The sequence below is a fragment of the Nuphar pumila genome, chromosome 13, assembly GCF_984573655.1.
Source record: "Nuphar pumila chromosome 13, dmNupPumi1.hap1.1, whole genome shotgun sequence".
In the NCBI taxonomy this organism is placed as follows: Eukaryota; Viridiplantae; Streptophyta; class Magnoliopsida; order Nymphaeales; family Nymphaeaceae; genus Nuphar; species Nuphar pumila.
In genome coordinates, this window is record NC_143261.1 from 19558632 (window position 1) to 19571029 (window position 12398).

General features: G+C 39.2%; 1 protein-coding gene across 8 annotated transcripts in view; it reads left to right on the forward strand.

Moving 5' to 3' along the window:
• The window catches only part of LOC149818005 (protein ALWAYS EARLY 2-like), a 115306-nt gene that overhangs the window by 20287 nt on the left and 82621 nt on the right, over window positions 1-12398 (forward strand). For 6 of the 8 annotated variants that reach the window (XM_089985868.1, XM_089985872.1, XM_089985877.1 and 3 more), the window contains one exon: window positions 5993-6091. The exons of 1 other annotated variant lie outside the window; for it this stretch is intronic. In XM_089985868.1, coding sequence (XP_089841994.1) covers window positions 5993-6091 — 99 coding nt within the window. Of the gene's footprint in view, window positions 1-5992; window positions 6092-12398 lie in introns of those variants that run through there. One more of the 8 variants, XM_089985876.1, reaches the window with a different exon arrangement.

The window sequence follows — 12398 nt, forward strand, 5'->3', positions numbered from 1 at the left end:
TCATAGTACTCTCTAACACTTTTTTTTTCTTGTATTATCTTGCAATTCCCATTTAGGGGCAACATCATTTTGGGTGTAGGTTTGTTTAATAAAAACCCACTCTTCATTGGCTCTCTGAAATTCTAATGTGTTTTCACAAGGTTCTTCACACATCCCATAAATAGGGATAATACCTTGGCATGTCCAACGTCCTATGCTTCAATGGCTTTTTGTACAATCTAAAAGAGTTTCTCTCTCTCATTGTCTTTAAGAGATTCCTCTTTGGTTACTTCATCTTCTCCACAAATAGATTTAGTAAGAATAGGTTAAGGTTTCGATAGGGAACCATGAACATAGTCCCACAAATCTTTTCCAACCAAATTTCTTTTTATAGCGGTGACCCACATGTTATAGTTTTTCCTATCAAATTTGACGAAAACAACCGTAACTACTTTCTTTTTGACCATCGTATTAAAAGAAGAGTGAGAAAGAGAAGAGAAGAGATAAAGAGAGAATAAAAAAATGTGTTGACGATGAGCTTTTCCAAAGTAATGAAGTTCACGATCACTCGTTCCTTCTTCACGCACTTTGAAATGAATGTTCCTTCACTTCAACGACACTTCTCGCTTTGATACCATGCAATAAATTACAAGAGTAATAGAGTGCCTCTTATGGGCTTTACAAACACACAAAAGTGTGTATACACAAGGACCACTTATGGGTTAAATACAAGCATACAATCACTGTAACGACCCTAATCCCGACCCTTTAAAAATGCGGAATATTTTTTTTTCTACTGATCCTACCCCCTTAGGGTTGATCACGAACAATAATCGTTCACGTAATAATACCAAGACTTATTAAATTCACAACAAGGAATATTAAACTATAATTTCAATCAATCACAAAATTCACATACTTAAAGTAAAAGTATTAAATAGTCATACCAGTGAAGAAGACTGCTCTGGAGGATGATGCACTACTTGCAGACGCTTCTGGACAGGGCTCATATACTAAAAATTAGAAATTTAACACAAAAAGATGATAAAAGTGTAAGTCTTTGTGGTGGCTCTGATACCAAACCTGTAACGACCCAATCCCGACCCTTTAAAAATGCGGAATGTTTTTTTTTCTAAGAGTTACGGAAAACTTCTCAGAGACCTGGGGTCTCTATAGTTCCAATTTCAGTTGGATAACCACACGCCACAAATCAACTTACATTTATCATTCATAACCAACCAACTGAACTATTTTATTAATGAATCAATAAAAGTCATATTTAATGTCAAAAGTGAAATATCAAATTGCAGGAAATAAGAAGAACTAAAAGAAAACACAAATAGAGCCACGCTGTTCGTAAGTGAAGCCGTCTGAAACAAATGTGGCCCTCGTATCCCCTCAGAAGCGAGTCCATTTCACTGATCACCTGAGTCTGAGAAAAACCAATAAAATAAGAGGGTCAGAAATTCGAGGAATTCTGCGTACAGGTTTCCCTAATGAATCAAATAAGAAAAAGAACATAAATAAGATCCATGTAATATTTTAGGAGAATACAATTATAACCAAATTATAAGGCAATTAACCAGTCATGCAACAATAAAATAAACATTAAGCATTAGGGAACGCTAAGTAATTAACATTAATTACAACTTAATCAATAAGGAAATTAAATGCAACAGAGATCAACATCCTCCAATGATCAACATATAATAACCAAGTGAACAAGTAAACATGCATGAACTACTACAGAGCAAGAATATGCATGATTAATGTGCACTGCATGAACCATTTATTATCTTTCATTTATGCTTTCTTCTTTCCATATGCGTGTCCTATTAAATGCACACAATTTTTAAGTTCCTCTTTTTAATTTATCATTGCCCGCGGATACACCAAACGGGTATAATCCCCGAGGTCAAGTAGGGTTCCCGGGGTAGCTTCACACACAATTTGTATTTTATTACCGGGTTCCAAACTTAGCCCTCGACCGATATCAGGAAACAGCACCATCCATCGGAACCTTGGAAAACAGCATTCAAAGTCGGGGACACCAGGGAAAACAACATCCACTGGCGCCACTTTCTTGGTATACCAAACAAACTCACAGCTGTGACTAACACACCACTCCCGGGTAAAGTGGCGGATTCTCCCTAAAACCGTGGCCAGGAGAAGAACCTCAATATCGGGTTCAGGGGCAACAAAACGCACACGGAGTTTTTGTATTCTCACGGTTTCCCCTAAACCGCAATATCCAAGATTCCCACGCTAAAGCAGGGACATTAAGGAGAAAGTGAATTACACTGTTCTTCATTTTCTTTTATTTGGTTATTAATCTATTTCTTTTACATTTGCAAATTTACATGCATAATTAATAACATAAGCTTGCACATCAGCATGCTAAGCTTTTCACGGGACCACAGCCCGTGACAACATAGAACAGTGCGGTAAAACAACAATATCATATTTGATTTGTTGCAATGCATCAAAATAACTAAACAGAGAACAACTGGTTCTCGAGGCTCATCCGGCCCCTGATGATCCAATTGGTCATCAATGCATTCATAAGCAAAAATCATCAATCGCATGCTTCCATGCATTATTTTTCACATGCTTTTCAGTGCACATTCGTGTATGCAAATTTTTGTGCATAAACAATAAATTTATAAACATATGCATGAGTTCGCACATATCCAAGTTAAAGATGCATGCTTCCATTAAATGCTTTCATTCCATACACATGCTCATATCCCATATTTGATTTTATTTAGCCTATGCGTTCCTGTCCATGCATGCTTTAACATACATGTTCATGTCATATACACACTTTGATGAAATTACACATCTTAATCAGCATGTGAATCCTTCAAATGGTGGTGCATGTGTCAATACATCAAGTTAGTGTACGATATGCATAAGATGTAACTTTGCAGTAAATACTTTGATTTTAGCTTAATGTGTGAAATGCAGGAAAACAAAACACATCATGCTCTTATACACATAGGTCTGAATATCAGGTAAGCATAAATATGAAAACTTCAAGAAGAACTGAACCTTACACAAGCTACTTTAACTCAGCCTAAAATATTTAGTTTAAGCCTTGGAAAACAGCCTGTACGATAACCACCGAAAACATTTACATGTTTAGCTAAATTAGGATAACACCCATAACGTTTGTGTCATAGAACTTACATGGGTGTATGCCTAACAATCTTTGCACGTCCATATGCTTCTTAATTACCTTGTAAATAGACATGACAGTAATCAATCATGCTACTAAGCAATATAACAATTATGAAGCAAATGACCCCTTACACATGAGTATATAAAAAAATAAACAATATAACCATGCAAAGCTGGATTAACACAGGTATAATGTAGTCTTATTTGAGAAGCAATGACCCAACCAATGCACTTGGATGAGGCTCCACAACCACCAGGCTCGGCCTGTCAGGCCAGCCAAATTCGGCTGGGCTGACAGCCAGCCCACCTTAACAAAACCTTTCATATATATATATATATTGTTACAGATGGGGACTGCCAACACTTTGGCAAGTGCTGCCAGACCTCACAGGGACTGGGTATTGCCCAGTCGACCCAATATGATTTGGTTTAAGTCTGGTTATTAAATACAGTAACCCAAGTTTTGTAAATAAGAACTCAGATAAATATGTATTTCAAGTTCTAGTTCTAATAAAATAAAATCTCAGGTTCAGCGAGTATCAAAACTATAGATGTAATACGCCTCCGAGCTTAGCCTGTATACACTATAAGTATTACTCATATAAGAGAACTAGTTCAACCCTAAAAACGAAATGGGGGCAACAAACATAGGAAGAATAAAAGAAACATAATGCTAACAGGTAAGTAGAGTTAAAACTCTCCTCTGAACACTACAAACCAAATGTGAACCTGGGTTTGGGCAGATTCTGGATTAAATTCTGAAACGCAACAACAAGTAAAAAGAAGCATAAACAACCAAAAACAGAGTGGAAACATGTAGGATCCCAAAAAAACTATTTACATATTAACAATTAAAATTTGTTTTTATAATTGATATCTGATCACAGGAGTGTACCATTCAACATGTCTACAATTTATCCTAGTTTTCATTAACCTCAAATCATAACACAAAAGACTATGTTCTTTCAGAAATTAGTCCATAAAATTACCAAACTTCGGTATATAGCAAGTGAAGCCTATTCCAATACTTATTAAGACTACAGAGGTTTCACAGCAACATCGATCGAGTATTAAACATGCAAAGCTTTATCTAAATGAAATTCACCATAAGACATAATACCTACGCCAATTAATAAACAGAGGCTTATTAAAAAGGATCGTGTATGGGTATATCTCCCTCCATAAGGACTCAGAGTCATAGTTCAACAACCCAAAACTCCACAAATCAACGGACTGGAATCCCTAAAATTTTCGATTTGGGGTCTCCGGCACATCAAACCCCCAAATCTGCTTCTCCCTAATGAGTACCCTAAAATACTCCATGGAAAGCAAATCTACACCCTCTTTCTCACTCGAAATCAAGAGGAAAACCCGTACCTTTTTCGCTGGTTTTCCGGCGATCGGAGGCTGGAGGCACGTATGCACAGTCGGCTGGGGCTGCTCCTTGCTGCTGCCGTGACGGGGAGCTCGCTGGAGGTCGGCGATGGCTGCTAGTTGCCGCAGCTCGCCAGCGACCCCTTCTTCTTCCGGCACACCGAACTCGACAGAGAGAGGGATAGAGGGAGAGAGAGATGAGGGAAGGGAGAAACGAGGGAGACGAGGGAAGAGGGTGAGACCCCCCTCTTCCACCTCCCATTTATCGCCGAACCCCCCCCTTCTCGCCGAGATGGGTGGGGTTTCAGTTACGCCTGTGTAACCCCCCCCCCCCCACTTTCCTGATTTGCTAGGGTTTTATCGGGTTGCCCCTTGCCTTTTAAAAAAAAAACTTACAGGGGCGCGGCTCGGGTCCGGATCCGAGACCCGTAACCCGACCCCAAGCTAAATGGATCCACAAGTTGGATCCGAATGGATCCAACTGTGGACCCTCGGATAAATAAGAAAAATTTTAAAAATTTATTTATTTCTTATTATTATTCTTATTATTATTAGTTTTATTTAAAATTAACCCTATTCATACCATGTAACCCCCATCAATATGGATCCGCAAGTCGGATCCATGTGGGTCCAACTGTGGATCCTCGAGTTTGCTATATATATATACATATGTATTTATGTATATTTCTCTTTTATTACTAATATTAATATGATTTTAGTATAACGCAAATATTTAGGCATAATTATCCCTTTATGGGTCCCGGATCCGCGACTTGGATCCCGAGCCCAAATCACATTGTTATGAAATATATATCATAATATATTTAAATAAAAACCTAAAAATTAAGGTTATTACAATCACAACCCACAAATAGGCAAGTAACAAAGAGTAAAAAATATAAGTCTTATTAGGATTATTGCTTGAGACGGGCTTTTACAGCTAAGGGGAAGCACCCCTATATATACACAAAGGAGAACCAATATAGCTGTTGGGAGCATCCCAACAGCTATATTTGGGCAATGGCAATATTAAAGGAAATAAAAAATATACAGTAAGCTATACAGTGGGCACAACCTATTAAGTGAAAAGACTGAAGTACCCCTATTGGGTATTACCTATTACAATGATATAAACATATGTATTATATATATATATATATACAACTTAACAACTTCCTGGGTCTTTTTTTGTCTAATATCGAAAACTAGCCCAGATTGGAAAGAACTTGTAGCTGAAAGAGTTGACGTTTACCCCCAGAAAATGGCTTGAAGGTTCTAGAGAGCTTCATGGAATAACATTCTGGTTTCCCATGGTTGTTGTGGAACTAAATATTGTATAATCTTTTTTGAGACATGAATCTTTTAGAAGTCTTGTTAGCATCATTAGTATCCATCTTAGGACATTTTTCCTCTGTTAATCACTTTGAAGTGCTAACTGCTCTTAAAAATATCCATGTAGAAGCGGAAGTTGTCTGACATGTTGGGCCCTCAATGGAGTAAGGAGGAGCTTGAACACTTCTATGAAGCTTATCGCAAGTATGGGAAAGATTGGAAAAAGGTATGTTGTGTCTTGTTTTATTCCTTTTTGAATGTTTCTGGTGAAAATGTCTATTCTTTGCTGCTGTTTTTATTATGTTGATCAGTTGATATTGTCTCTCTTAAAGCCTTAGTTACTGGAAGCTTCTAGAAACCTTAAGAGATTGCTTCCCAGGAAGCTCCCTTTGAAAGTGAAAAACTACACATCTTTCACACTTATGGGAAGCTTGTTTTCCCCAAATGAAATCAAACTAACTGCTACAGTTGGAATTGCTCTTTTCATGTTAGAAAAGTTATTTGTTTTTTTAAATGTTATTTTATTGTAGAACATATTTATGAGGGGTATTTTTAAGGGAAAAAAAGCTTATTGGTGCATATATGTAACGTCACCAACTGACCTTCGAAAAATAGTGGATTTTTTTTGTCTTTTAAAACAATTGCGGAAAACCTCCCAAGGACTCGGGGTACATCACAAATTTAATACAATCATACCACAAATCATTCCATGCATTGAATCAATTTGAAGTAATAAGTTGAAATTTATATAATTAATCAATAAGTCGAAAAGTCCAAAAATATAAAACCGACTCTATAAAAAATCCTGCACTCTGGTCAGAACCCAAGCACCAAGTTACATGTAACACTCACATTTAAAAAAAAATGAAAAAAAAGGTTTTTGATCCAGGTTGGATCCGACTGGATCCAACCCAGATCCGGATCCATTCCCCCGTGCCTTTTTAAAATACCCCCGCAAGGGGTTTTCTTTAAGGAGGGAATGCATAGCCCCATGCGATTTCTCTCTCCCTGCATCCCCGACACGCTCTCTCTCTCTCCTTGATATTTTCCCCCTTCACCCTCCTCGTCTCGCACCTCCAAGACCCTCTCCTGCTAACCTCGACACCGGAGACCCCCCCCTGTTTTCTTGCACCCTTGCCCCCCTCATTGACATCCCCTGCGCTTCCCTCCTTTCCTTCCATCTCTCGCTCGTCGGAGACACCGCCGCTCAAGTAAGTGCCATCTCCCCTGTCCTTCTGTTATAAAGTTTAACCTAGCAGAGGAGGGGCGCCGCCCCTCCCTCCTCCCTCTGTTCCTCTGTTACAGCAGAGGAGGGGCATTGCCCCTCCCTGCTATCTCTCCCTCTCTAATTAACGTCTGCAGGAGGGCGCCAACCCTCCTGCCGTCTTTCTGTCTCCCTGTTAACCCAACAGAGAAGGGGTGCCACCCCTCCCTGCTCTTCTCTCTAATTAAAATGAGGCAGAGGAGGGGCCCCTCCTGCCCTCTTTTCTCCTGTCTCTCTGTTAACTCGACAGAGGAGGAGCGCCGCCCCTCCTGCCTTTTTCTCCCTCCTCTGTTTCCCCAAAAGTTGCAGCAGCCGAACGATTGCTGCTCTCTACGCCCTCTCTCGTCTCTCTGTTGAGCTCACAGCAGGAGGGCGTCGACCCTCCTGCCCCCTCTCTTTTCCCCCCCTCTTGCTTTCTGCTGCAGTGTGCAGTTGAAGTATAACCGAGCCCAGCTCTGTTCTTTCTATTGGAGGACCGAGCCTAGGCTCGGTCCCGTCCAGGATGGGGGCCCGAGCAGGCTCAGCCTGACCGCCAAGCACGCCCCCCTTTGTTCCCCAGTTGCATGGGAACCGAGTCAGGCTCAACTGTGACCTGCCCAGCCGTGGGTTGGCCACTGCCTGCCAGCCATGCTGGGAAGGCTCGATCGAGGTGGGCTCGGTCTTTATCAAGCCCAACTCGGTCCACACCTTCTGCTGGCAGAACACTTCTAACATATATATATATATATATATATATATATATATATATATATATATATATATATATATATATATAACTCAAGGACGCAGTTTTGCATATTCTTGTCCATTTAAATTTATGTCATTTACTTTGCCGCCACGCTATCATGTGAACAGGCTACTGCTTACGCGTTTATTTAGCTGATGTACAGTTTCGTACCTCGTGCACTGCTTACAAAATTTATTTAACTCGATGTGTGGTTTCGCACATCGAGTATTGCTTTATGTCGTTTACTTTGTCGCTGTGCTATCACGTGCATAAGTTATTGCTTACGCATTTATTTAGTCGATGTACAGTTTCGTACTTCGTGCGCTGCTTACGTAATTTATTTAACTTGATGTGTAGTTTCGCACATCGAGTATTGCTTTATGTTGTTTACTTTGCCACTGCGCTATCACGTGCACATGCTACTTACGCATTTATTTAGTCGAGGTACGGTTTCGTATCTCGTGCACTGCTTACGCATTTATTTAACTGAGGTACAATTTTATACCGCGGATATTGTTTATGCATTTATTTAGCCGAGATACAGTTTTGTAACAGAGAGAACGACATTCTTGACATCCAACTGGGACAAGGGCCATCCATAGTGCACTGCAACAGAGAGAACGCGACCAATAGTGCCAAGACAAGCGACTGAGAAAAAAGTTTCAAAAAAGTCAACACCATAAGTTTGAGTATAGCCTTTTGCAACCAACCGGGCTTTGTATCGTTCAATTGACCCATCCGAGTTATATTTAATGGTATATACCCATTTGCAGCCAACAATATTTGCATCAGTAGGAGGATCAACCAAGTCCCAAGTGCCCCTAGAGCATAGGGCATCCATCTCATAACAAGGTACAATAGAACAATAGGGAAACAAACACAATGCCAACAAAGGGCTTTAATAAACTCACTTAAAGTTGGTCACTAATGGACCAAATACAATCTCAAAAGAGATAAAAATACCAAACAACACAAGAGGCATACAAGCCTATAAGATGGGAAAAAACTCTAGAGAAAACCCTCAAATGCTTCTAAAAGCATTGAGGAATAACAAGGGAGTGAGGCTCTATTTATAGAGCCTCACTCCAACACATGGGAGGCAATCCAGCTCTTTGGACTGCCTTCCAACAGTCATTATTATGACTGTTGGGTGGCAGTCCAACGTCTAGTTGGACTGCTGCCCAACAGTCATATTTTTGACTGTTGTGCACAACAGTCATAAATATGACTGTTGTGCCTAAGCTGTATGACAGTTTATTTATTTATTATAATGTTAAATTACATTTCAGTCCCTAGTGGACTGTACTATATGATAAAAGACAAAAATACCCTTATTGGGTATTTGGATACAATTTTATTTTTAACACTCCTCCTCAAACTTATGGGGAAATCATCGAAAGTTTGCTAAGAAGATACAAAAATTGAGGTAGTGGAAGAGCTTTGGTGAAGAAGTCTGCAATCTGAAATTCGGACTGGACATATGGCAATGTAATGGTCCCCTTCAAATATTCTTCGCGAACATAGTGACAATCCATCTCAATGTGTTTTGTTCGCTCATGAAATGTGTGATTGCTGGCTATATAGATGACACTTTTATTATCACAGCATAGCTTTGAAGGTTATGAGACATCAACACCCATATCGGAAAGTAGTGCTCTCATCCACACAACTTCAGTGGTTGTGGTAGCCATTGCCCTGTACTCAGCTTCCGTAGAGGATAAAGACACTTTCTGTTGTTTTTTGCATCGCCAAGAAATGAGAGAATCACCTAAAAATACACAAAAGCCAGTAGTTGAGTGACAGTTATTGGGATCTCCTCCTCAGTCAGAATCAGTGTAAGAAATAAGACTTAAAGATGAGGAAGAGGATAAGAATAGTCCTTTAGATATAGTTTTCTTGATATATCGAACTATTCTTAATACTGCACTCATGTGGACGATTGTGGGCGCATGTTGAAATTGACTTGCAGAATGTACGGCATGCGCAATATCTGGCCTTGTAATAGACAGGTACATCAACGATCCAATAAATTGTCGATAAGGGGTTGGATCATCTAATAATACTCCATCTTTAGCTCGCATTTTTGCATTTATTACTTCAGGAGTATCAGCATATTTTGTGTCCGTGATTCCTGAACGCTCAACAATATCAGCTGCAAACTTGATTTGAGATAAAATATATCCTCTTGGTGAGTAGGCTACTTCAATTCCTAAAAAGTATCTCAAAAAACCAAGATCAGTCATATCAAAAGATTTTTTAAGCAAAATTTTAATATCTTCAATTTTCTTTTGATCATTTCCTGTGATGATCATATCATCAACATACAAAAGAAGAATGATCAATGAGGTACCTGTAGATCTCACAAAAAGAACAGTGTCAGTGTAACAAGATTTAAATCCAAGTTTTAATATCGTACCACTGAACCGATCATACCATGCTTTAGGGGCTTGTTTAAGCCCGTATAGGGCTTTTTGAAGACGAAGGACCATGCCTTTTTCAATAGACAGACTAGGGGGAGGATCCATATATACTTCTTCATTTAAGTTTCCGTTCAAAAATGCATTTTTAACATCTAACTGATATATCGGCCATTTTCGAATGGATGCTATAGCAACTAGAGTTCTAATTGTAGTCATACGAGCTACTGGGGCAAAGGTTTCTTCATAATCTATACCATATTCTTGAGAATATCCTTTTGCAACAAGTCTTGCTTTATATCTCTCAAGAGACCCGTCACTTTTTGTTTTAATTTTAAACACCCATCTACACCCTATTGTCTTCTTTCCGATAGGAAGAGGTTGAATTGCCCAAGTGTGAGCCTTGTGTAATGCATCTAATTCAATTTTCATGGCTTCAACCCATTCGTTTATATTTTTGGCCTCGTTATAGTTGGATGGTTCATGATAGGAATGAATGGCTAGAAGACATGCCCTGTAGTTTGGTAAGAAGGATTCATATGAGACAAACCTACTTGGAGGCCTATGTGTTCGTTCTGACCTTCTAACACTAGTTTCTTCAGTATTTGTTAATTGATTATATCTGTCAAGGGCACATGGATGCTCCCCAGTATTTTGTCTAGAGTATTGAAGAAGATCTTGAGGTGGTTCACTACTTGAGTCATTAATAGACTCAAAGGTTTCAATATAATTGGTATCAAAGCAAGGTTCTTGAAAGAAGGAGAATCTCGTGAAGGAAGTGTTCTTCGATCATTGATCATTCCCTATCTTCTCTATTCTAAACTCAAGTATTCATTATGGGAGAAAGAGAGTTCGCCACCGTCATCACCTACAAACTCAATGAAAACAACTACTTGATGTGGGCGACGGCTATGGAGAATCATATCAAAGGAAAAAAATTGTGGGGTTTTGTTAGTGGTTCTACTAGTGAACCACAACTCAAATTGACTAGAAGAGAAGGAGATCAAGTCAAAGCCTTGTCCGAAGAAGAAAAAGAAAAAGCCTTGGAAGAATTCCAAAATAAATTGGAAGATTGAGAGGCAAGCAATGCACAAATACTCTCATGGTTTATGAATACCATGGAGTTCAAGATCGCCACCAATATCATCAAATTCAAGAAGGCATGTGACGCATGGAGCTTTCTAAGAAGTACTTTTATCCAAAAGGATATGGCTAGACTTTATTATCTCCAAGATAAGGTACGTAATTCAAAACAAGGAGATAAAAGTGTAAGAGATTTTTACGGTATTTTATCTCCTATTTGGGATGAATTAGCCATGTTGGAACCAAAATAGGAAGGTTCGGCTATTGATATGAGAATGACTCAAATCGAAAGAGAAAATCTTTTCTCCTTTCTTTATGGCCTTCGACCGAAATTTGAGCAAGTAAGATCTTCCTTACTTCATAGGACCGCTTCTCCTTCTATAAGTGAGGCCCTTGCTCAAATTTGTCAAGAAGAGACAAGACTTGGAATGCACAAGTCTAATGATGAGGTCCTTGCCATGGCAAGGCCCGGAAATTTTGTGAAAACATATAAACCACCTCACTTTGAGAAGAAGTTCAATGGAGAAGGACACAATGGAGGAGGATACAAAGGAAAAATTATTTGTCATCATTGTAAGGAACCCGGACATATAAGACCGGAATGTCCCAAATTTAAAAAGGTGGCCGCCTTAAGTGAAGAACCTCAAGAATCAAGAAAAGGGGGCAACTTCAATGAATTAAATCTTGCTCAAATAGCAGAAGCCGTCTCGCAACTTCTTAAGGCTGCACCTTCTACATCCGGAGCTGCCATCTCTTCCTCGTCTCCTCCAGGTAAGACCTCTTGGATTCTAGTGTAACGACCCCAACTCATCCCCTTTAAAAATGCGGATTTTTTTTTTAAACAATGCGAAAAACTTCCCAGAAACCCGGGGTCCTCACAGTTCCAATTCTAACTAGATAGCCAATAGACCACAAAAGAACTTGCAATTTACATCCATAAACTAACTAATACCTTTATTCATGAATTAAGAACCAATCTCAAAACAAAATGTTTGACTCAAAACCACTGATGAAAATAAGCAAATGTCAATAATACTAGACT